The sequence below is a fragment of the Aulonocara sp. 'chitande type north' Nkhata Bay genome, linkage group LG3 (assembly GCF_057382095.1).
Source record: "Aulonocara sp. 'chitande type north' Nkhata Bay isolate Kocher_YH1m ecotype deep benthic linkage group LG3, A_spYH_male_GT1.1, whole genome shotgun sequence".
In the NCBI taxonomy this organism is placed as follows: domain Eukaryota; kingdom Metazoa; phylum Chordata; class Actinopteri; order Cichliformes; family Cichlidae; genus Aulonocara; species Aulonocara sp. 'chitande type north' Nkhata Bay.
Window position 1 is genome coordinate 32,476,230 of NC_141346.1, and position 25,595 is coordinate 32,501,824.

Consider the following 25,595-nt stretch of genomic DNA (forward strand, 5'->3'; position numbering starts at 1 on the left):
AATTTACCCTCTGAAGAAAAAAAACAAAAGACTCTTTTATAAAAGGTGCAAATAGTCACAGTGACCACTGGTTCCTGTTTTTGAAGCCTGGATCTGAGTGCCATCTTAGACTTTGGATATCAAACATAAAAAGTGAGCGATACTGCATGCTCAAAAGGTATAGATTTGTCAATCACAAAATAGACCCAGTGTTTCTCAGTGTTTGGCACTCACCAAATAGGTTTTGTGCTCACACCAAAAGGAAATTTTAACCATTTGCTTCTGTGAGGTTTAATGTACGCAGGCATAAAGCACATTATTGTTGTTTATCAAATGGCTGGAAATAACAGGAAAACGGTGACTAAGTAAGGTAACGAAGACTCGTTATGCTAAGCAAATGTAGACCAATCAACTTAAGTACTTACCTTAAGTGAAAGTATTCACCTTCCAAAGACTTACTCTGAACCAGTAAAAAGCCTGATTTTACTCTAAATTGGACCATAATTTTCAAAATCAACATCATACCACGTTAAACAAGTCTTGAAGCTGTGACTGGGGACCGCAAAGTCACAAGGAAACTGTTTACTGAGGTCATAAATCATGTGAGAAGCACAATCATTTCCCCATAGACATCTATATAGTCAGACTTGATTGTGCAGCCACACTGGTTGCCCCCTATGGGTCATCAAGAAGAATGCAGATTTGAGGCTGAGTTTACCCTCTGAAAGATCATCTTTATATAAACTTCGTGGGTGTTTGGCTTGGTTCACCTGTTACTGGAATCAATGGATGATCATAATTTCTTTAAGCGTGCCTTGGTGGTCTGTTGCTGCGCAGAGCAAACAATCCAACAGTTTTACGTTTTGACTGCAGGTTAGTTAAGTTTTCCTCACGGTATCTGTAAGAAAAAGTTATGAAACCCTCATAAATATAGCTTTCTACATCTCTCTTATCCAACACTGTTTTCATTCAAACAACTGGGCGAAATTTTCTCCCCAAATCTAAATTGGTTTAAAATGAAAAAATGTCCACTCTGACCCACAAGCTGCATTAAACCTGAAACTTGAGTAATCAGTTGATAGATTAATCTGAAAAAACTTGTTGGAGGATAAATCAGTTTAGTTTTTTTTTTATTTTTTTAAAGAAAGGAAAATCCAGACATTTTCTGGCCTCAGCTTCTTAAAGGCAACCACTGTAATTTTAACATCTGCTTAACATCTGGTTTTTGGACTGTTTATGCAATTCAAAGAACCTATCAGAAGTTTTTCTGGCTTCTTTTGTGAATTCGGGATTTTCCAACATTTTATAATCTAATTGAAAAAGCAATTTTGGTATCATCATCATTAGCTTTAGTTTAAAAGTATTTCAGCTGTCATGTTATGTGGATTTTCAGTTGTGTATTTTAAGTATAAATGGTCTTTCATGCTTTCCTCTAGAAGTGCATGGTTGAGAGTTGACATGAAATGAACGATAAGGCAGTACATTAACGACATGCATGGTAAGTTCCCAGCTAGAGTCTAAACTGGGAATGCCGTGATGGGATTTTTATGTGGTTGTTGCTTTTTTTCCTTCTAACAACACTTGATTATAATTTAAGCTACTAGAAGCCTACTGGGAACAGTTAGGTTTGTTTCTTGTTCTGTTTTTTTAGTATATCCAAAACCCACTCTCCAAAAAGAATCATCATAAGTAAATTTTATTTATATAACATTAAAAATTAAAAACCAATGTGCTTTAAATGAAAAAACAAACAAACAGTGTATGAAGATATGATTGCAATGCATTTGTTGTTGTTGTAACCCATTTATACATACTGTAGCAAATTGTAAATACTCGTATTAAAATGTAACTTAAAAATTACATTTTAAATTTATTAGGTACAACTTATTACAGCTTATCTAAGTGTGTGTCTGAGACAGCTGTACTCGGCTCTCTGCTTGTAGTTCTCCCAGAAGTTCTTTTAGCAATCACAGTTTAAGGTGAAACTAACATTGAATGAGTTTGTTCTTTTACAAAGGGGCAAAATTGCACCACTGCAATGGAAAAGGGTACAAACCACAAGACAAAACTAAACCTTCGAGATCATAATGCCCCCCCCCACCCCAAATTAATCCTGTTTCGTGAATCACTGGGAGCCAACATTGAGACAGAGGCTAGAATTTGACCAGTTTTTTTTCCTCCTGCCCGCTGCTCTGTCCTTTGAGCAACACTAGCGCACAAAGTTTGAATTGCAAAGGATAATATTTCTTATCAGTAGCACAGTGTTTTCTCTACTGTCCATCCATCACCACCACTCATTGTGTTTGTCTATAATTATTCTGCAGACCTCTCCATCCTCTACTACGTTCCCTTTCCTTCACCACATTTTGTTTTTCTCATCTCTCTGCCAAAGTGTAACCCCCCCCCCCCCCATGTCTCTCCAGCACTCTGCTGTCTTTACTCTTTCGATGTCTTTTTCATGCTCTGCAAACACACGTGTGCACGAACACACACACACACACACACACACACACACACACACAAGGAGGAAGTACCTCTGAACACCCCCGTCAGACAATAACAGTGTGGAACTCTGGGTATTATTCTAGCAGCCGTGCGCTACTTTATCTGCCCTCCACAATACTTCCTCCCTCACTGACTCACACATCCTGCCTGAGAGGGGGCGAGAGAGGCAGGGAAAGAATGAAATGGGAGAGAGAGAGGCAAGGAGAGGGAGAGGGAGGGAAGTAAGGAGAGAAATGCAGAATACAGGAGGGAGTAATAGTCATGTTTTGTCTTCCAGCAAGAGGAGCAAGGGAGGAAGTAAAGAGGAAAAGGAGGGAGAGGGGAGATGAGGCTTGTCGGTTGGTTTTTCCCTCCTGGTCAGAACCTGCCACCTACTTTACCTCCTCAGATGGACAACAAGCTCTCTGGCTTGAACTCCACTTTCAAGTCACACATCGACTCTTATCAGACCTCAGCTGGCTTGAGGACGAATTTCTTTCCAAATTGTGACCATAAAAGCAAGAGAGTGTTGTGTATGGGACTTAAAGCAGCAGAGTGTCTTTGAACTTGAACTGTGGCTGTCAGGGAAGCTGTGAAGAGACCCGATCAGTTTGACAGTGGACGCTTCAGCTTGGGGAGTCTGGTAAGTTTGACAGCCTTTGTGCAACATTATTTTCAAACTTACGAGGAATAATCTGGACATTTGCATCCTCTGGCTCATTTTAAAATCACAGCTTCTTGTCGCTGTGAATCTTTAAAGAAACTGAATCCGTCCTGTCTCCAAAGCAAAGTGTCTTCAGTCAGTTTCAGTCCTTACTTGTTTGTCCAGCCGCCTTTCTGGCATTCGGTCTGTACTGTATTGAGACAGTGTGTGTGACTGAGATTATGCGCTGTGACCTTTGCGGTATCAGTCAGCTGTTGCCGTTGCTGACCATTAAGTGGGACATTCCAGCAGATCCTCTAATAGAGGCTCATTCAGAGTTGAGAATTTATAATTTCTCGGCCTTTGACTGCTGTCGCCAGCTTGTGTCTTCTTCTCGTCTCCTTGCCACTTCTCTCATTCCATCCAGCTCTTCTATTTAAGATCCTAAAAACCTGCATAACTCCCAGAGAATACATGTTGAAGTAGAAGCTCGCTACGTAGAGCCAACGTGATTGAATTTCCCAATTGGTTGCGGTCAAAACGGAACAATTATCATCTCTTATCTCATTAACTTTGACTCCACGTCAAGGACAAGCTGCTGTTCAGGGTGTGCCAGGGAATTATTTGAAAAATGTGCTTCATGTGATTCCTCTTTGCTTGTTGTTGCCAGTTGGGGGACAGGTAGCCAATTGGGTTACAGTGTCAGGAACAAGAAAGTGGGAGTTCTGTGGATTTATTATTAAGCCTGTTTCGTTGATCCAGATCTTTCAGTCACCGTGGTTAAAAGGACAGTAAGAGCCGGGTCCTTTGTGTGTTTCCTGTTTTTCATAAATAAAAGAGTCCCTGTGGATGTTACTATAATAATGTTACTATAATGTAGTACAGATCTTCAACAGTTTTGAGTAAAATAGGTTAAAGTTTTTGCCTCTTTGGCAAAAAAAAAAAAAAAAAAAAAAAAAAAAAAAAAAAAAAGTCCAAATAACAAAAAATTAAACAGTTTTAAGCAGGGAAACCGGTTCTTTCACTGGGACTTTTTGTTCACTTCCTGGGTAGCTGTTTTTCTTATGGTGAGTTTCTTGCTGTAGCATGTATATACAGTATATATATACCCTTAGATTTTCCCTGCTGTTTTTTTTGTGCATTCCCTTACATCCATTCCAATAGTTCAGAAACTAACCCTCCAGGAAATAGAGCAAGATTACCCATAATTCTGTGAAGCTGCAAGAAAGCATCTGAGAATGAACAGGGGAACTCAATGGATATGCAACTGGCCAATCATGGTCATTGTTGGCTGCATTGATGCGACTTGTAGATTTCTATGGAGGTCCATGTCAGATTAGGATGTAGGGCTTCCTAAGAGTTTTCAGTTATAAGAGACCTACGGTGTACATTTAACACTAATGTTTTAGTCCTTTGTGAGTGGTTTCATTTTTTCGTAACTGACATAAACACAGCTTTTAATTTAAACCCTATGTTTTAATAATTGGTTTAGGAAACTTGAACTAAACACAGTCTTCTTCATTTTAAATAATCTTTGACCAAAAATTTTCGTAACAGCTTTGACCCTTTTCTACCACTGTAACATTATCAGAAGAAGTACTTGTTATTGCCCTGTGATCGGGATTAGAGGGTAAAGGAGGCTGTGCTTTAACCTCCTAAGACCCGAACTCTTCCACGGCATGCATTTTTAATTTCTCTGTGATATTTGAACATATTGGAACCTGATGAATGTAAAAACAAAGAATTTGCAGATTTTTTTTTAACCTGATTTTTGTTTCTAAGAAAAATAAGAGCCACATATGAGGATATTCATTTAAAATTTCGATAGAACAGTAGCGGTATAATGTGCTCGTAAGTGGATATCAGGCCGTTGTAGTCAAAATTGAGTATTTTGGTCTAAATAACCCAAAATGTGATGTTCACATGTGTGGACGCCAGGAGGTTAATGGCGGCTTTTCCAAAGCTGTAGAATAGCCTCAGTTTCTATGCTGCATGGAGACTTACAGAAATTATTCAAACATATGTTTTCTGTGGTTCTTTTGTTTGTTTATTATTTTATTAGCTGAGATTTATTTTTTTAATAATACTTTATTAGTCATTCATCCAAGTTTTGGTACTGTGAAACTTTCTGTTTTGGTTTTGTTTTAAGCTGTACAGCACTTTAGTCAAGTTTGTAAGAACACTTATGTATTCCTATGTTGGAGGTGCAGCTCTTCATGCTGTAAATCCCCTAATTTGATCACTGCTGCCCTCTTGGCTGCTGCTCTCAGCCTTTTGGAAACGCACTGATTGGCTTTGTGGTTTTGGAGAGCTTTTCCCTTGTCCCCTGCATTGCTGCACAACAGCAGATCAGCGCTCTGTTTTCTTTTAAGCTACGAGTCGGCACATTTTTCCTTTCTTTTTTACCCTTTGTCGTGCACACCATCTCCATCTGACTTTGGCATTACTACATTTGATTTTTCACAGTAATCAATCTCTGGAAAGCTAAACTTGGAGAAACTGAGGAGGTGGCAGTGAGAAATGGGGGGGGGGGGGTCTGTCAATGTTTGTATTTTGTTCAATAATGGTATTTTGTCTGGTCAAGTTTAGATAGTTCCCACACATAGTGCAGCATACACGTAGGAGCGTAGACGCACATACGCAGGCTCTGCATAAACTTTCTCAGGGGATAATTTAAGGACATTGTCAGCAGAGTTGAACAATCAGCGGGTTCAGATAGAAATCCCTCTTAAGGAGCCAGAATCAGGAAACTGGAGTGTTTATTTTGGAAATGGGTCTCCTGCCCCTGCTTTATCATAAACAATAATATGCAAAAATGGTCCTTTCCTTTCCCTCTTGGTGCCAGGATCTGCATTCTTCTCCCAAAACTGTACTTCCCTATGTTTTTCCAAAATAGTCTAATTTTACATTTTTTGTACTTTGTGCTTGATGACCTTAATAGTCCTCTCATTGGAGTGTTGTTGGGAATTAAACTTTGGCCCTTTTTTTGTCATAATTATCCACCATGTCATCCAGTTGGTATTTCGGGTGTTTTCAAACTCACTTTTAAACCTTTTGGGACAAGTCAAGCTCTCGGGTCAAAGGATTAAATGCCAGTCAAGGTTGAAGTGTATTTGAAATTGGAGCGAGCCAGTTTTGTGAAATTTTAGGTTAATTGAGTTGTTATTTGACTGATGATGGCATTTTTCAATGAGTAGGTAAAAGAAAATGTCAAGTCAAACAAGCCGAGTCAAAGTCAGTGGCAAAAAGTCAAAATGAAGTAAAATACAATAAAGAAAATCATTTCAAATTGAATTTTTGTGAGATTTTCTTTGATTTAAATATCCAAAAGCGTCCTTTTGGTTCCAAAAACTCTTCCTTTTTACTAAAGCTTATTAATTGTTATACTCTACATCTAAGATTTTTGCACCAGATACTTGAACCTTTTGTCTTTTTTAAAGTAAGTTTCTCACTGGGTGAAGTCTCTCAGCAAATTCCCAGCTTTTCTGACTTCAGTTTGATTCAAGCTCACACCTCTTAGTTCCTGTTCTCTATAGAGGAACTAGGAGTATGTTATTTCCATCCAGCAACAGTATTTCCAAGTCAGTGTTATTCTTAAAGATATGATTACCACCATAAAGGTCCATTCAAACTTGAGGAATGTAACATTTATAACTGCCTAGTCTTCTCACTCTTTTCTTCTGCTCAATCAGCCCATCTTGCAGTCTGTCTGCAGGGGGGCTGAGCTGAATCTGGCGAGCATATGTGATCGGAAGTCTGAACAAGGGACTTAGTGAATATCTTGGGATACACTGGAATGCCTGGCTTTAGATCAGACCGGAGGGCTTACTGTACACGTTAGATGAGTTTTTAATGGACATAGCGCTGAAGTCCAAACAGCTTGCGAGGAAGCCGTTTCCACAGGATTTAGGTTGGCACGGCGCTGCCGCTGTAGGCATACATTTTATGTGAGCTCTTACGATCCAAGACACTTAGGCTTGTGGTTGCAAACAAGCATGTCATCTTATACATTTTGCCTATATTAATCATATTCAGACATCCTGCTTAGAAGTGGTGGGTAAAAAGATCCCATAGACATGAAGTAGGTAGGAAAAAGGAAAACCGGCCCTATTAAAAACAAGGAAATCACATTAGTTGCCAGGGGAAAAGCATGTTTCACATTTATACAGACACACTGGAAGCATCCGGGCGGGAAATACAACCCCACAGCCGCTTCTTTATGTTTGACCAAAATCTCAGGAGTCCCCTAAATTCAACTGGCCTGCAAGTGGTACTAAAGGATGTTTCTGGATGTGTTTTAGTAGAAGAACGCAGTGTTCCTGTAATACAGGGACACTGCAGTAGGTACCATTGAACTGCTGGTAAATTGGCTATCGGGGCCGTTACTTTCCTCTCTGATCAGCTGATTGATTGATTAAACACTTGATTCTCACCTGTGTGTTTTTGTTTTTGTCTCCACAGACGTAGTGTCCCTTTCATCAGGCCTCACTCCTGGCACCTGGCAAAGCTGTCGGAGCTGCCCTTCCCTCCCCCTCCCCCTCCCCCCCCGTCCCCTCCTCCAGCACCACCCTGCCTCCCCACTGCCGACTCCCCACCTCTCCCCCCTCCTCCACCCCCTCCACCTGCCATGCAGCTCCACCCCGGCCCTTACACACTACCCTGGCACACGACTGACAGCAGGTGAGCTAACGTGTGAACAAAGTTTTTATGTGTCTCGTAAGTAGGTGGTGCTGTTTATTTGCATTTTCCTGAGAGGTGGGTCCCTAATTTTTTCTGACAATTTTTCTAACCTTTAGGTTTCATTCAATAAAAGCCACCATAGAAAGGTGGGTTTTACTCAATGAAATCTTCCGAGCTCATGTAAAGTTCTGTTTGTGCTCTACAGGGGATTTTCTATGTTTGAATGCAGTTACATGATTATATCACTACAGGGAATTGCTTTCATAATTAAATTAATTATCGTAATGAATATATTAAATGTTGAAGCTTGCAGTTATGTAAAGCAGTAAAAGCCTTACTATTTTCAGTGATGTCTCACATATGTAGAATGTGAAAGTAGCAGGAGCTTTGTTTGTTTGCTTGAAAGATGATTTGAGCAATAAATCACTTGGTTTAATCAATATTTACATACTTTCGAAGTGTACTATATCGCTTAAGGTCGAGGTAGACATTCATCATACTGACTGATATTGTTGATAGTGACATTTGGCACTGGACTACATAAGTCTTTATAGCATGAAGCCTGTGAGCATGATGTTTATGGGCCTCAGGGTTTCCAGTGGTGCACAAACCCAGTGGTCTGCTGGGTCCGAGCTGAGCCCCGTGAGGGAGTCAAGATGTTTTTTCAGATATAAGATACAACACAAGAGCGATTGTGTTCTAGCTCCATATTTTTAACATTGGATTCGGGTTTGGAATAGATCCTATAGTGAGCCTTAGTGCAGAGCCTCAGTTCATCATCTAGCTGAAATAAGCTGTTTTAGCACCTTTGTCTTGAAACTAACTTTCTTCTGATTGGCTCAAAGAAAGGGTTGAAAGCAAGTGGGAGGGGCTTTTGTATTTTAGATTAGATTAGATAGATTAGATAAAACTGTATTAATCCCTTGGGTGGATTCCTCCGGGAAATTCAGTTTCCTGAGCAGACAGACGTTGCATGTTACAGAGTTGGAATACCAAATAAAGGGTATTGCTCCATATTTTTTGACATCATATGGAGCCAAGAATAGAAAAACAAACTGTGCAGTGGCACAACATGCAACGCACACAAAAAATGGCAGGTGTAAAATGGGCCTAAGCGACTGAAGAGGTCGGAGATATTCACCTTGTTTCCCTAATGACTATTAATGATAATAGACCTTTTACCGATAAGGTTTATGCAAGATGTTTTGACGTAGTCTTGACGCAGTGTGTTTCAGATGATCTCCATGTAAAGCTGTTGTTTATATGGTGCGCTCAGTGATATCTCTGATTTTAAGGTTCTTTTGGGATTCGTTTTTCTCCTGGCTTTAATTTGTCGCTTCCTCACTGAGGGGAAGAGTAATTACAAGCTGGGGAATATAAGATGAGCATCTTCATCTGAATTACAGCAAATCAGGTTTTGCTGCTCCACCAAAAACATCATACTTTATATTAGTCATACAGTATGATCCCATTATTTGCAAGTCCCCACCTGGGATTTAAAAAAAAAAAAAATTGGTCCCTGTGACTCTGACTGTGCCCCTAAAGCCAACAATTGCCAGGAAGCAGGTGACATCACTGTTTTAATGTCAACATGGCCCACACAGGAAGCAGGTCTATTTTTGGCTTCTATTTAAACATTCCAAAGCAATAACCAATCAGATCTCTCTGGTGACCAGCTCTTTGTTCGTCTGCTCGTGGGGGACAAGATGTTTTCTGCTGCGGTGGCAAATCCATTCAGAGCCCTCGGGGTTTTTAAAAGTGAAAGGGATGCAACAACAAATTCAGATGGATTTTGTTTTGTTATTTGGCCTTCTGCAGTTAATAGTTGCAGTTTAAATCAAGAAGTTTTAAGAAAGATGTAGAATAACACTAAAATGGGGTGGAGTGGAAATTGGTTTAAGTAATTCACCTTTCCAGTTGAGATGTTGATGAAAAGCAGAGTTTTTAAAAAGTGGTGGTGTACACTTGAGTTTTGGACACCAAACATTTGAATGCTTCATGAAAGAGTCACACTTTTTCCAGTGTGGTCTTTTTCACAGCGACTAATCCAAATCACACAGCAACGCATTAATGGCTAACCTTGTTTTGCTGATGGGCTTATCTCAGACGCCCTCTCGGCGGAAGTTTGGTGTGTTTTCAGTATCATATCTTCCTGCCATGTGGTGTAATTAATCTGTACCAATTACAGATCTTCAGACTCTAGCAATTGCTCATTGAGCCATGAGATAGTAGATAATTATGTCATTAAGCCCAGCTTTGCTAAACCTCTAAATTGTGGAAGTATTCAGGTTTCTTTTTTTTACTACTAAGTCATAAAAGTCCTGTATGACTCCATTCAAAATTACTTCTAAATTAAATCCCACTTTTCATGGATTTGATGTTGAACTTATCTGGCTAAATTAAAACATGAGAAACATGGTGCTGAATGACCTTAAACTCACTGAATTCAATATCTACAGCATCATTTTAAAACAGCCAGCCCCAAAAACATCCACAGATTCCCTTTTTCTTTTAAAAGAATCACAGTTTGCTGTCATTTTAGGTTAGCATAAAACATGTCTTATTATGGACTCCAGGATGACAATTTTGCAATCATTAAAACTGAATATTTGAAGTCAGAATAAATGCCATCGTCTATAAAAGAATATAGATAATAATGATTTTTTAAAATAGTGATTCTTTTAAGGAATGTCAGTACATTAAAAGACTTTTGAATGTTTCAAACTGGTTTAACTCTAAAATAAAACAAAAGACTAGGAAATTATTTACTATACCTGGCCACCCATTGGCCACCCGATGTTAAAACATGCAGCACAGACAGCTTTTTATCCATCATTTGGGATCTTGCAATGTTCAAACTCATGACAGAAAAGATTTGTTTGTGCACATAATTGGAATAATTAAATAGTTAAACAGCAGTCCAGATTCATTAGTCATTCCCCTCCAAATTCATTAACATGAAGCTGCCTTTTGTTGAGTTTCTGGCCCTCTGACAGTGTTTTGCCCATGTGCCCATATAAAATATCAGGTGGGAGACCATTCTACATAAACTATATTCTTTGTAGTTTTGCAGACACGTGACAAGTCAATGTGATGTTTTCTGACATATAGATATCATGGTGCTCATGCTGACAATGTGGGATTAAGTGACTAAGGTCCCACTTACACAGGCCTAGAGACTAATCCATGACCATCAGGCAACCAAGAGAGAAAAACTAGTGTTCCCTGATCGGCTGTGAGTGGTTTCCAGAGGTTGATTGCAGTCGATGGGATTGCTCAAGTCCCAGCCACACAGATTTTCAGACCAGTCAGTGACCCCCTGGCAACCACCTGTCACTAGGGAAAAACATGTGTCACCCAACTGGTTGGCAGACCTTCTTGTGACTATTTGATTGCTAACATATTGCTGTGATCATAGTTTGAATTTTCACCCAGCGAGAGCCAGAAACCCCCAGGAACCACTGCCATCCAGTTGGGGACTACACATTTTTTCCCCATCAACTGCTGGGTGCAGCACATCCAATATGGTGGCCAGCTGTCAAGCAGCATGTGTAAATGACTAATTACTTAGTGAAAGTGCTACTTTTTATTGAAAATTTCCCAAATCAATGAGTATTACTTCCGCTCTGAGTCTAGCTATGAGATTTTTTTTTCTGCTACTGTAATACATCAGTGACAAATAATTGAATCGGATAGTCAGGTTGAATAAAACTCTTTGTATTAGAGTATGATCTCACCAAGCTACTCACAGTAAAAATAGCCTTTATGTCTTTGTCAGTTGTTCTCCTTTTGATAGCAATCAGTCATCTAACGTACCACTGTTTTAATAGTCCCACATGATGTGTGCGTGTGTGTGTTAGTGTGCGTGGGGGGTTCTTATTCCCACAGTTCTCCCGCCTGATCTCATCAGTCGGATGAGGAGGCAGCTCCCGGCATAACTCTGGACAATGTCGTGTGACTCCCAGAAAATGTGGACAAAGAGAGGAAGACGTTCAATAAACTGTGTTTGTGTGAAGGAGAGTACATTTTGTACAGTCCGTGTGTGTGTGTGTGTGTGTGTGTGTGTGTGTGTGTGTGTTATTTTTGCTCTAACCATGTGTAAGCAATAAGTAAAGTAGGGATAAAATATCTCCAGCTTTCACAGGAGTGTGTATGCCTTTTGTAACTCTCACATCGTGCGTTTGTGTATTTGTGCTGGTGCGTCTTCGTCAAACCTCACACTCACATGTTCCACATTGCGTCTGATTGGGCAGGAGTGACTGTCATTTCCTCTCCAGCTCCCGTCTCATTTCCTCTCTTCCTCTCTCTGTCACCCAGGTCAAACTTATAGAGAAGCCTCTCCTCTCCCATCCATTGCTCACTTCCCTCAAAGACTGTTTTCTCATGCAGATAATGAAGCGTACTTTCCACCCTGCCAGTCAGAGTATTGTATCTCACTGTTTTACACCCGTGATCTTATTGAGCGATTTATGTACTTATATTGCACCACTCCCAGGGCTCCCATTTATGTCATTCTAGTACTGAACGCTTGAGACTGACGAACATGCCTGAACATGTCTGGATGGACACTAGAGAAACTGCAATGTTGGCATTTCCATGTTTGCTTTATTTTGCAGAGCTGTTGTTTGCTGCTTCAGCTTAATGGTGGTTTCATAGCATTTTCACATAACACATGAAAGATCTTTGGTTTGAACCTGGGAGCTGGCACAGATCCCTGCATCAGAAATGGCTTCTGGTGTAAAAGTCTATCAAACCAAATATTCAGTTCAATTGAATTTTATTTATATGGCACAGTAGCACAGTTCCCTCAAGGCATTGTTTGGATCCGCATATCCAGATATGCAGCTCTAAACAACTTCTGTTATACAGCATATTAATGAGTTAAAGGTCACTAATTTTATTATTGACTTTAAAGTCTTGACTTTATTACCCCATGATCATTATATAAAGGACATAAATTCCTCTTCATGTTCCAAAAGCCAGTGAAGTTTTAAGAGTTGGCTCATATAATTCTTACATTATCCAGCCATACTGGAAAACGGTAGCTGTCAAACACAGAAACATTGCTTGTCTAATGTGAGAGACACCATGTACATAGAGCCTACTGGTAAGAGCATGGAAAGGAAAATGACCTATACGCGTACTACAAATCATCAAAACATTGGAATACATGAGCATAAAACTTGTATTTAGCGTAAAAGAGTAAGTTGAGGTTGAATAGTTTACAACTGAAGTTTCTGAAGCAAAGAATTGTAAACCATAAATACCACAAGCAGCAGCCTGGAGATAGTCTGCTGGTTGTCTTGCCCATGTTGGTTTGAGATCAAAGTCCTTCAGAAATTTCTGTCTCCTGTAACCCCTCCTCTGTCTCCTTGACAACTTTCCCCATTGTTTGAATAAGACACCAAAGAAATAACAAAAGGGTGAGTGACCACTCTCTCCTCTTTACAGGAAAAAGAAATACCACAATAAAAATGCCTGCAGGTTTTTATTGGAGCCTTTATGGCACTGGATTTGAACCAAGCGCATGAACACTGGGTGCCCTCAAAGCCCGCTTGATAAGACAATATGTACGAAGTGTATTTTTCTATCTTTGCTGCCTAAGCTCTCCTTTTGCTCCCTGTTATTCTGTCTCGTGTGGTTTTCTCCACGAAGTTGAGATGGTTGGGAATTCTTTTGTTCTTTTTTCCTCATTTTTTGGCCTAATAAACAGTCGAAACTACAAGGGGGGCCAAAGAGCTCGAGAGGATGATGTGTAACATGGGTCACAGGTCAAATTCAAACCCAACATTGCGGTTGAGTGGCGGGTAGTTGAGTCCATTGAGCAACATTTGATATACAGTACATATGACATTTATTGCATGTCTGTCTGCCCTAGAAGGGATACCTCATCTGTTTCTCATCTGCCTTTTTTCTCTCTTGATTCAGCTGGGGGAGTATTTTTTTTCTTATCTAAATCAAATGTGCTAGGATAGATTATATTGTACAGACACTTCTCTTTTTTGGCTATATATATAGTTATTAGAAAGTAAAATGTTTTTTAAAAGCTATATATATATATATATGTATATATATATGTATGTATATATATATATATATATATATATATATATATGTGTGTATATATATATATATATATAATATATATATATATATGTATGTGTGTGTGGGGGGGGGGGGGGGGGGTAAATATTGTGCATTTGATGTAAAGAAGTTGGGACAGGGTAGGACAAAAATTGGAAGAAAGGAATGAAGGAGGAAGATGAAAAAGGATAAGAGGAATCAAGGAATGACTTAGACATTTTGACTGTAGGCAGCGTGAGTTGATGAGGAGGAAATCCCTCTCTGCCTAAAGAGGCTTCCTCCGAGGGGCTTTAAAACGCATGGGGCTGCCGTGGATCTTCAGCTCACCACTGATAGAAAACAGATCCACCAGCTGTTCAGTGGAAATGTTGTATGGATGGGATGTGAAGGGCGGGGTAATCGAAACTTGCAGTATGAAAATTAAAGATGACTTAGTATATGTAGCTTTTAAAGGCATTAACTGTCTTGTCAGTCAAGAAGTAACATCATAGTGTTCTGGAAACCACATGAAGTTGCTTAGAGAACATTAAAATTTACTTTGATTTTGATACTGTATTGACTTTCCTCCGCCTTTCCCTGCAGTTGTTACAGTCCAGCTCCCCAGCAAAAACCTTTAAACTACTTTAAATGAAGCTGGTAGGGTCAACCCATCCAGGGTTAGAGTAAATGAGGTCATTTTTGTGTGTTGGAAAACCCAAAGGGTAAAGTTTTTAATCTAGTAAAAATTCCTAAAACAGGAGTGAATGTTAATCCCAACCTAATCTTTAGATGAGTCGCCAATTACGTGTTGGATGTGAATTGTTCGATAATTAATAATGGCAAGTAGCTTAACCCTAAATCCATAATGCTGTTTAACTATGCTAATCAAAGAATAGTTGAACAGTTCCCCAAAACTCAATAATACCAATAAAACTACCTCTGAAGTCTTCAGTGGTAATGACCCCAAGCCCTAGATTTAACCCCACCCCTAACCCTATAACCCCACCCACACGTACATCGATATTTTGGCGCACGTGTTTTGTGTACATTTCTGCAGGCACTGCGGAAGAGGTGGCATGTATCTAATCAGCAGCAATGGCAACATCTGGGCCCATTGCATACACCACTGATCATATTGACTACACACGCAGGGTTAATTTTGCTTTTAAAACTAAAACAAAGCTGCATTTTAATTGGCCATTGAGTGCGTTTCTCTTTTTGTCTTTATCAGACTGTGTGCAGTGTTACTGCTTTATGGTTAGGGTTATATTTTTACTTGTTATTTTGCCATAATCTTGACAGCACCTTAAACTGGTGAATAGAGATATTTTTCAAAATGAATACAGAAAAGTCCTTGTTTTTAAAAAAAATACCTTCTGGAAGAAATCTGGATAGTTTTTGATGTGTTGTTCAAAGATCAAGTTGGCATTTGTTTGCTTATTTAGTCTGCAAAATAACCCAAAGCACCACCCAGTGTCTGTTTTTGAAACATTTCGTTTGACCTTCTGCATCTCCATCTCTCTGCAGTGATTTGTCCATACAGTGGAGTCAGCTGTCCAGACCTTACTCCTCCACTGACCGAAGCAGCTCCCTGGGCTCCATGGAGAGCTTGGACACACCTACACCCACCACGCAGCCATACTCAGACTCCCATAATTCACCAGTCGATCCCACCCTCTTCAACAATAAGAGAGACTCTGCCTACAGCTCCTTCTCCGCCAGCTCAAACACATCTGACTACGCGACGGTCCCTCTGAGACCCGGTGAAGCCAACTCAATGGATAACCTCTTGTCTTGTCAAGGCTACCCTGTTAGAGACACCTCAACCCTTTGCGAGTCACCTAGTGAGGGCAAAGATGAGGCACCGCTGATCACACAAAAGTCCAGATCACTGACTAGGCCGAGACCAAGGCCCATCGAGGTAAAAGAGAGACCCTCGTCCTGCTGCTATGAGCAGGAACGGAGGGGTGGAGGCTTTGAGATTCTAAGAAATGGAGAAACAGGAATGGAAAGAAAAAGGAACCCTCCTCAGCCTCCAACCAGAAAAGATAGTTTTAGGGCAACCCGGAGTCATCCCAATTCCACCAACCCACGTTGTGCTTCTGCTCCTATTGAAAGTTCTGGTGTTTCTTCTTATTATGAAGAAAACAAGCTCTCACTTAATCTTGAATCAGGAATGCATAATGGCTTCCCTGCACCAGGAGGAGGTCAAAGTGGGAATTTCGAGAAGGATACTTTAGATACACACTGTATCCAGACGGAAAATATTAGATTTATAAAATGTGACACTAGTGCTCATAAAGACTACAACTCAGAGAGCACCTCAGAAAAGCTCTCTGAACCACTGACAACTTCCTTAAATCCCAACCTCCACTCTGATTCTGACACCTTGCCTGCAGAAGCCTCCACCGAGGTTCAAGAGCAGTCCTGCATCTCCCACACTCAGACCAAGCACTGCTCTACTGTGCTACACAGGCACAGCGCTCCCGAGAAGCTCCTTGCTACACAACTTCAATTGCTGCAGTTTAACAGTGACAGCCCTTCTGTGGAACCATGCAGTCTATCAAACCCTTCTGAGCCCTCTTTGTCTCCCTGCAGCAGCCAGTGGTCCCCTTCATCACTTCAGCCAATGAGTGAACACCAAGAAGCTTCTCAAAACCACCTTCATGCCACGTCAAACAAATGGGGAGGTAGCCGATGCTCAACCCCAGGATCTGTGTTCTTCGAAGGAGATGGAGATGACAAAGATTCAAGAGAGAGGCTGAATGTGAATGGCGGTTCTCTCACACCGGATCAGCATCACGTGCCATGGGGTCGCTCTGTGAGCGTGCCAGGGGAGAGCACAGGATCATCAGCACAGGAAAGACTGAGCTCTGAGCAGATGCTTGAGCGGGACTTTGAGCCTCTTAGTGCTGCTGCAAGTATGGATACCTTACTGGATGAGCAAAGAGCAGTGGACAGAGGAAAAGGTGAAGAAAAAAAACAAGAAGTTGTAGAAGGTGAGGCAAGTGCAAAAAAGTCCAACTCTTCCAGGAACCATCGAAGGAACCGTCGGCGAAGCGAGAGATTTGCCACCAACCTGCGCAATGAGATTCAGAGGAAAAAGGCCCAGCTTCAGCGCAGTCGAGGTCCAGGAGGGTTACTGTGTAGTAGAGAAACTGTCCAGGAGGAGGATCCAGATGTCAATGAGGAGGGAGATGCAGAACAGCCAGCCCAGGAAGACGGTGCCAAGGCTACATTTGCCACTCCTTCTCTTCCCCAAGATTCCCAGACCTCAGAACCAGTCATACCATCAAACACCTCAAGTGAATCAGACCGTGATGTCTTAAAGACTCAGTCTCCATCCCTAACCTACCCTCAGAACAATAGTTTATCCAGATCTGTCCAAATTCTGGACCCAGGCGCCCCGAGTTTTGGTGTTGGCATCCGAGTTGTGGAGGAACCAGCTCCCGCTGGCAAGGCCCGCCGTTGGCGTTGGACCCCTGAGCACAAACTCCAACCAGAACCTGATCAAGACAGACAGTGCAGAGTTTCCAATGAGAGCGTTTTAGGAGTAACAGGGTCTCGTCATGGAGTTTGTGCTTTCACCTCATCATCTACATCAACATACGGCCGCTCGTCTTCAGGTTCTCGAACCGAGGATTCTGATATCCTTCCGTTTGCAGATAGAATGAAGTTTTTTGAGCAAACGAGCAAGGGCGTGTCTGTTTCAAATGCCCTGGGGTCTATCCGGAGCACCAGAGGGGGAGAGCCTCCAAACCAAAGGAGATATTCCTATCAGGGGGGACCACAGGAAAGCTCCCTGCTTTCAAACACTGTGGAGGCCAGGAGGCAGTCTGTGAGTAACAGCAGGGAGAGGCGGAAAGAAAAGGAGAGGGAACAAGCGAGGGAAAGGGAGGAGAGGTTGAGGGAGCGAGAGGAGAGGCTAAGAGAAAGGGAGAAGCAGCAGGAAAAGGAAAGACAAGAGAGGGAACTGGAAATGGAGAGGGCAAGGATGAGGGAGATGGAGCGGGAGAGAGAGCGAGAGGAGCGGGTCCGACAGTGGGAAAGGGAAAGGGAGCTCGAGCTGGAAAGGGAAAAAGAAATGGAGAGAGCGAGAGAACGAGAGCGACTCCAAAATCAAAGAGAGAAAGAGCTTGAGAGAGAAAGAGAGAAGGAAAGGGAAGAAGACTGTCAGCTCACCTCTCATCAGGAGTTTTATCGTAGCTGTGGCTTCACAGTAAAAACTCAAGACTTCCAACAACACAAGGAGAACTTCCACAACTTCCAGCCCAAACCTCAGATATTCTCCCACAGCCAAACCCAGAGTCACGTCCCACGATCAGCTTTTTATCCAGTCAGCACCCCTTCCCAGCGACCAGAGAACCGACAAGCTCTGCCCCCGGGATTCTCAGCACAGAGTTACACATCTGCAGAGGTAAGAGGGATGCTCCAAGGGTCTACTCCATTTTTTTTACCTTGCCCCAACTAAGTGAGCAGGAAACATGGTAATACCCCAGATACGACTATACAATAGCATCAGCAAAGTAGAATTCGTTTACTGTCCCCTTTTAAAAACGAAACAACCCTCATTGACTTGTTCACTTCATATTTTGCCTCTGCCTCACCTGCAGTAACCCTACTACTAATGGTTGCTTTATGTTGTAAGGTGAAGACTCCAAAATATTAGAAAGAAACCCCAATTAAATTACCTCCATGAGCAAGCACTTGGCTACAGCGGCAAGGAAAAACTCCCTTTTAACAGGAAGAAACCCCAGCAAAGTTTCTACCTCCATATTTTAATTCTTGGCCTCTGTTAAAGGATCTCTGTGGGATTACAGTTTAAAATATAATAATGTAATATAATAATAGTAATAATAAGGTATAAAACATCTAATTTTCCTATAGGAAAATCACAGGTGAAACATTTAAGAGCAGTTGGAAATAAAATAAAAAAATAAAAAATAACAACAATAATAATAATAATATTCATGAATAGCCAGGAAGTTGTTTTTTTTTATTTCTTTGCACAATAATAATATGTAATACTTTTTTGATTGCTCTACTAACTCTTTTGTGTTGGTTTTATATGTGTAAAAGTACTGGCAGCAGCCAGTGAAACTCCTTCAAAGATTTTTTAAAAAACTTGACCTCTGACCTCAAGGTCAAGGTCACTGAAATTTAAACTCGTCTGAGATTTTTTATAATTACACCTATGTTATTATTTTCCGGATTCTAGGGTAATTTCCTTATGGGATTACCACATTCACATGATTTTCAGAAAACTTGACCTCTGACCTTGACCTTGAGATTCCTGCCCGTCACATGACATGTGCACCTAACCGTGGCAAAAGGTTAGTCTACAGCGCTGATTTTGTTTGTAGGGCTTTTTAAGGCCTTAAAAAAGCACCTTAGTTAACGTTTGAACTAAGCAAAACTGTTATTTTATGCTTGAGTAAGTTAAACCTCGCTTTAAAATAATGGTTAAAAATACTTATCTCAGTCAGTCAGACTTTATGATTTTTTTGTTGGGTTGAATGCCAATTTATTTTTCTTTTTTGTGTAAAACACCTTTTTATGCATTCACAAGTGGCGCTCAAGCTAAACCATTGTTCGCCATAATTACCAATGAACTCATTTCTGTGTTAACGTTGCGTTATCATATTGAGGCGATGATCCTGAGAGGCAGCCTGCCTAAGTTGAATCACAGCCAGTGTTCCAGCAGCATTGAAACTTAGTACCTCTTTAGAGAGTGAAAAGTAAACTTTTCTGCTGGACCAAGCTGAGATGACCACCGGAGACCGAAAACTATCTCGCTCCTTTCAACCAGCACCACAAAGGGATCGAGTGGCCTCGCTTGGATGTTGGAGCTAAGCGGCCGCTCGGTCCAAGTGCTCCGCGGTTGAACAGTGGGTTTGAAGCCGAGCCTCTTATCCTGCATGCGGTCACAGTCTGAAATTCTCATTCAGCGGATTGTTGCAGCAGAACTTAGAGAGCGAGAGAACGAGCAGCGGCGGGACACTTGTGTCAGCGATAATAGCGGCATAGGGTTACATCTTTACCACAAATTGATCCGACTTAAGGGGGCACAGACCCTCGTCTGAACTTTTGCTTCTTCTGTGAACTCCTGCACATTCGTGCCCTCATCATTCGACACCAAGCAATCCACACTGACATTTGTTTTGGACTAAATGTATTTTGAGTTCAGCATATGTTTGGTTCAGGACACTTCTGTGAGGGTACGCCACACCAAGGCCTCCGGGGAGCCGTGAACCTCGGCCTCCTCCGTGTCGGCATTCTTCTCAAGTCAAAGGTTGCCGGTTAGATGCCACAGCGATAACCCCGTGTGTTTAACTCTGCCGCTGACAAGGTCCATTGTTTTTTAGTGGTAACAGATGTGCTGGATGGGTGATAAGGGGAAACCCTAATATCCAGGTGTCGGTGTGACGGTCAGCCTTAAAATTCACTCATTTCACACAGTTCCCTTTTGTATTGAGAAGTGAGGTTTATGCTGTCATTAAGGTGTGTGTGTGTGTGTGTCTGTGTGGTCATGTTTGTGTGTTTTGGATACAGGACGGAAACCAAAATCTTTGCAGCCGCTTTTATTATTTGTGGTCTGTCACTGAGTGAAAGGAGGCCGGCTGCGCCTTTAAATTCAATTGATGTTTTACAAAATCAGATTCCTTTTTTTTCCTTCTAATTTTACCTCCCACGTCATTACAAAAACACACAATGTACTCTTTGAAGCAATATATCCTTCCCCAAAGGCCATCAGTTGTTATTTATACTCAAAATGAAACAAATTCATGTTAATCACTGAGCTGGCAGCGGATTACGATCAGTTGGAAGACTTGACTTGGTTACGAAATTATTTTTAGATGAAGCTGTCAATCCAGCCGTGTTTCCAGTAGAGATGGACCGATCCGATATTACGTATCGGTATCGGTCCGATACTGACCTAAATTACTGGATCGGATATCGGAGAAAAATAAAAAATGTAATCCGATCCATTAAATATCACGAAAGCACCTCACAAAACTTGCAACACGCCGTAACTCACCTCAGAACGTTAGCACGTCGGAGCAGTATGCATCACGTGATAGAGCGGCTGTGGCATGCGGGACCTGTCGGTGGTCTGGATAGCATTTGGAGCTTCGCTAGCAACCTGGCATTTCATCTCCGACAAAGTTATCCCCGAGAGAAGTAAAGCAAGTGTGTAAGTCCATCTCTGAATGTTTGTAAAGCATTCCTGCGTTAAGCTTAACAAGCGACTGCCTCTCGCTCTCCGGCTGCTACTTCAATCATGAAACTGCTTAATGATCAGCTGATCGGCTTTTCTGTCGCGAGTCCGTCTCTCTTGTTTGTTTTTGGTCCACTTTGCACCAGAAAGAGGAAACCAGCGGCTGAACAACAGCAGCACGTTTAAGCTTGATCAGCTGTTGTTAGAATGTATTTAATATTACTTTCTACTCGAGGATCTTTTTCTACGTAGCTGACGCTGGTAACTGTGCAGGGGCGGATCTAGCAAAGTTTAGCCAGGGGGGCCGATAGGGCATTAACAGGGAAAAGGGGGCACAAAGACATACTTTTCTTTCTTATTCTCATTTAAAATTTCTAGCTTTTAATAAGTAATTATCTGACACCCAAACTTTTAATTTGATGTAAAATGAATAGAAGTCAATTACTGTATATAGTGACTATTAAGTCTAATATATATACCCTAGTAAGCTATAGTACTTTTTCCTTTGGGAAGGTACCATCTGTGCAGTCTGCAATTTTGTTGAAGAAAGATGTTGAATCTATTTAATATTTCTTGAAAAATAATTGATTTCTGTGCATTTTTTTTCACACTGCATCAAATTAAGGTTGATTACGTCGATTAAGCATCATGAGGTGGAGCGTGAGGGGTGGTTCCCTATTTTTTATTTATTTAATTTTGTTGTTGCTGGGAGTTGGAACCCTATTAGTTAGGTTGCTTAATATTTACACTAAGTACTCTTTAAAATACCAGAATAGGGAGGATGGTGTAGGTTTAAGTTTATTAGATTGATCAGTATTGCTGATTTTTTGCATACAGGTATAACAGAATAGCTTTAGTGTAGTTGTTGTTTTAAACTTGAGTATGAACTTATACAAAATGCACCAAGATATTTAAAAAAACAGTTTTGTTGATTAAAAAACACTATATCGGATTCATATCGGTATCGGCAGATATCCAAATTTATGATATCGGTATCGGACATAAAAAAGTGGTATCGTGCCATCTCTAGTTTCCAGCTTAATATTCTTCTATCAGTCTGTGTTTAGCTTTGGCATGATTTTATACACGAGGTGATGAGGAAATTGGACTAAGACCAGCCATAGCATCCACTGAGGGATGTCTGCGAGGTGGGAACAGGGCGAGGCTGAGGCAGCAGTAGAGTCGTGAGCTTCGAGAGATCTGCACGGTAGCCACGTAAAGAATGATAACGAACCGAACAGCATCACCAGGAAGCAGACTGGGTGGGAGTCGATGACAGATGGACAAAAACTTTTTTACATCCACCACAGTGGCAGAGCTACAGAATAACGAATGTAAACAACCTGGTTAAATGACAGCAGCCATCAGTTGTTCTGTGTCCAGAGGGAGGGCATGGGGTCTACTCCACAACATTTATTTCACAGCTTAAGCATTATTCTGCAGTTTCAGACTTCCTGTATAAAAATGTTTCTCTTGTATAACAGTTATGGCCAAAACGTGTCATAAATAGTGCTAAGTCCCTTTTAATAATAAGTCAAAGAGCCATCCAAGTGCTTGTGAAATAGAGCTTGTTATTAGTTGTTATCTTTTGGTTTTATGCTCTGCTGACATCAAGTGACGGCCAAATATGTAAAATTCACTTCCAGCTGTGCCAACAGAAAAACCATCTGAATGTTTTGATTTGCATCACAGACAGTCAGAAAATATTCCTCCACAGCTGTGTGTGTGTGTGTGTGTGTGTGTGTGTGTGTGTGTGTGTGTGTGTGTGTGTGTGTGTGTGTGTGTGTGTGTGATGAGAGTGCAATGAGTTCGCTCACTGTTTCCCTTGTGTAGTCACAACAATTTTGGAAGCTTCTGGAAAATTGTGTAAAAGTCTTAAGCCACCCCTTCATATGTCTTCATATTATTCCATCTGACACTTGAGTTCACAGCCTGAACTGTCTTAGGCAGCTAACTTCTTTACGTAGTCTTCAGGAATAGTTCTTCAGGCTTCTTGAAGGACACTCAAAGCTCTTCTTTGGATGTTGGCTGCCTTGAGATGATCCTACACTGCTTCAAGTATATTGAGCTTTGGTCTCTGGGGAGGCCAATCCCTGACTGATAGTGTGTCACTTCTGGGTTTTTCTGTCCAGGTATGCTTTTACTACACTGACAGTGTGTTTGGGGTCATTATCATGGTAAAAAATAATGAAGTTGTTGCCAGTCCGACACTTTACAGATGATATTGCATAGTGAATCAAAATCTGATGGGACTTTCTGTCTTCATTATTCCATCAATTTTGACAAGATCTCCAACACCACCAGCTGAAATGCAGCTCCCAACCATGACAGAGCCTCTACCATGTTTTACAGATGGCCGTAGACCCATCTCCTGACTTCCTCCATACATATTGTCAGTGATTTGAACCAAAAATGTAAAAAAATGGATTCATCACTCCATCAGACCTGTTTCCACTGATTTTCAGTTTTCAGTTTCTCCCTGTTTTGTTTAAGAAGGTCCACTGAGACATTTCCGATGAGGCTTCAGTGAACAGTTGATGGATCAACTGAAGAAGGCCTGGAGAGTGATTGCTCAAGACCAATTTAAAAATAAGTCCAGCTCCTTGGAAGCAAAATATGTTTATTTTACTGACATGCAATAGTGGCTCTGACTGTAAAATAGACAACAGTGCAGGAGATGAAAGGAGCGATCCATCCTATCTAAATAAAATCTTAAGTGAACAAACAAATCTACAAAAGCTGCATGTACTACAAACAGAAACATCCTGCAATAAAGCGAAGATGAGGTTAGCAATCTCTTTAACTGCATCCCAGGAAACTGTTACGTGCAGGGAGAAAAGGACCCAAATGCAAAGCAAAAGCAAAAAAGAGCAGAACTCAAACACAGAACGACAACGAGGCACGCAATCCAAGCAGAGAGCAGGAACAGTCCATCAAAAATGCTGTCCACAAAGAAGACAGCCAGGGGGAGTGATCAAAGGATGATTCACAGCAAACTGACTTCAGGGTAAACCCTGTGTTTTCAGTGTTATGAAGGTCCCGCTGCCTTCCCTTCCATTACAAAACGCAGCCTTACTAAACAGTCCTCACTCGAGCACATGTGATATGATGAAGAAAGAAAAGTTATAAATAGGAAGACAACAAACAACTCGGAGTGGAAAATGTACAGATGAAGAGATTTACAATTAAATCACACAAAAATACACAACAAATGTTAATATAATCATTAAAAGTCAGACAAATGCGTTTTTAGAAGACAACTTAAATAAGGTAGAGATGGAGAATATATTAAAAACAAAAGTGCATTTGAAGCTATATAACAATAAAAAGTTGACTCATTGTAGTTCATCAAGTTTGGTTTTAGACTTAGAAATACTTCACACTCAGCACAAGTTACCTCCACCTCTCTAAACCCCGTCACCACTGCAGGGTGGAGTAACACACCAATTTCCCTTCAGCTGGGACGTGTGCTGAACATCACTCAGCTCCAAATTGAAGCCTTCCTTCATTCCTTTGGTGTTATTAACCGCCATTAAATCTCTCCACAGACTTATCCTGCCAGGCAGCAGGAAACAAGCAAGCTCAACAGGAAGTACAGCCTGACCGAGAGGTGAGCCGCTTCCTTCTTCTCCCGCACCTTTTTTTTTTTTCCCTTCTTCTTTCTGACCTGGTTATCTTCACGTATTTGCTCACGGCCTTTCTTTTCACTCGCTCCATCCCCTGTGTGGTTCTCCGGAGGCGTTTAGGTGCGGTCGGGTCATTGTGCACTGGCGGGCGGAAATCCCACTCAGTCATGCCCGGCTGTGATTTGCCTGTAATGAGCTCTAAGTGTGTGGAGTAATCACGCGTGCTCCAAATGTGACCATAATGATATGTGGTTGGATGTATGTTAGCGGGAGGGGCATTTAGGACGCATAGTGCTCGTTAAAGGGCCTCTGCTCGGATTTGACCTGAGACCGAAACAGCTCAGTGAGCATGGTATGCACAAAGGAAACATTTACTGTAATTGAACCGCTTTCACTGTCTCTGTGTTTTTGCTTTTTTTCAGGAATACTCCCTCTGGAAATGTCCATCTTGTCTTTTGTTACTCGAACTTTGATTGTTTTTATTTAGCAGTTTATTTTAACAGGAAGACTCAATTTTGGGGGGCAAACAAACTGTTTCCAAAAGCATTTTCAAAACTTTAACAGTATACACACTTTACAAATAGAGCACAATGTCATCAGAAGAATTAGTGAAAAACGTGGCATTTGGAACCAATTCAAAACAAAATTTTCAACCCAACCTGCTCTAAACCACCTTTTCTGTTCAGTTTGAAGGTTTGAAGCACGTTTTCTCTCAGCAGCAACTCCTGTATTTCAGTTTTAAATAGAGGATCAAAGATGCATGTGTTTTGTGACGTGCAACTGTAAGAACCTCCTGCCAGCATGCATAAAAGCAAGCACAAGGCTCACGATTTCAGTCTGTATAAGTGCAGTCGATAACTGGCAAGCACTTCATTTTATTTTTGCTTCTTTGATAAAGGAA

The 25,595-nt window shown here is 41.1% G+C and overlaps 1 protein-coding gene across 1 annotated transcript in view; it reads left to right on the top strand.

Annotated features, from left to right (window-relative positions):
* The window catches only part of shroom4 (shroom family member 4), a 98,761-nt gene that overhangs the window by 61,071 nt on the left and 12,095 nt on the right, over positions 1-25,595 (top strand). The window contains exons 3-5 of the mRNA XM_086276909.1: positions 7,568-7,786; positions 15,377-18,266; positions 24,617-24,678. Of these exons, the coding sequence (XP_086133035.1) occupies positions 7,568-7,786; positions 15,377-18,266; positions 24,617-24,678 (3,171 nt within the window). The remainder of the gene's footprint in view (positions 1-7,567; positions 7,787-15,376; positions 18,267-24,616; positions 24,679-25,595) is intronic.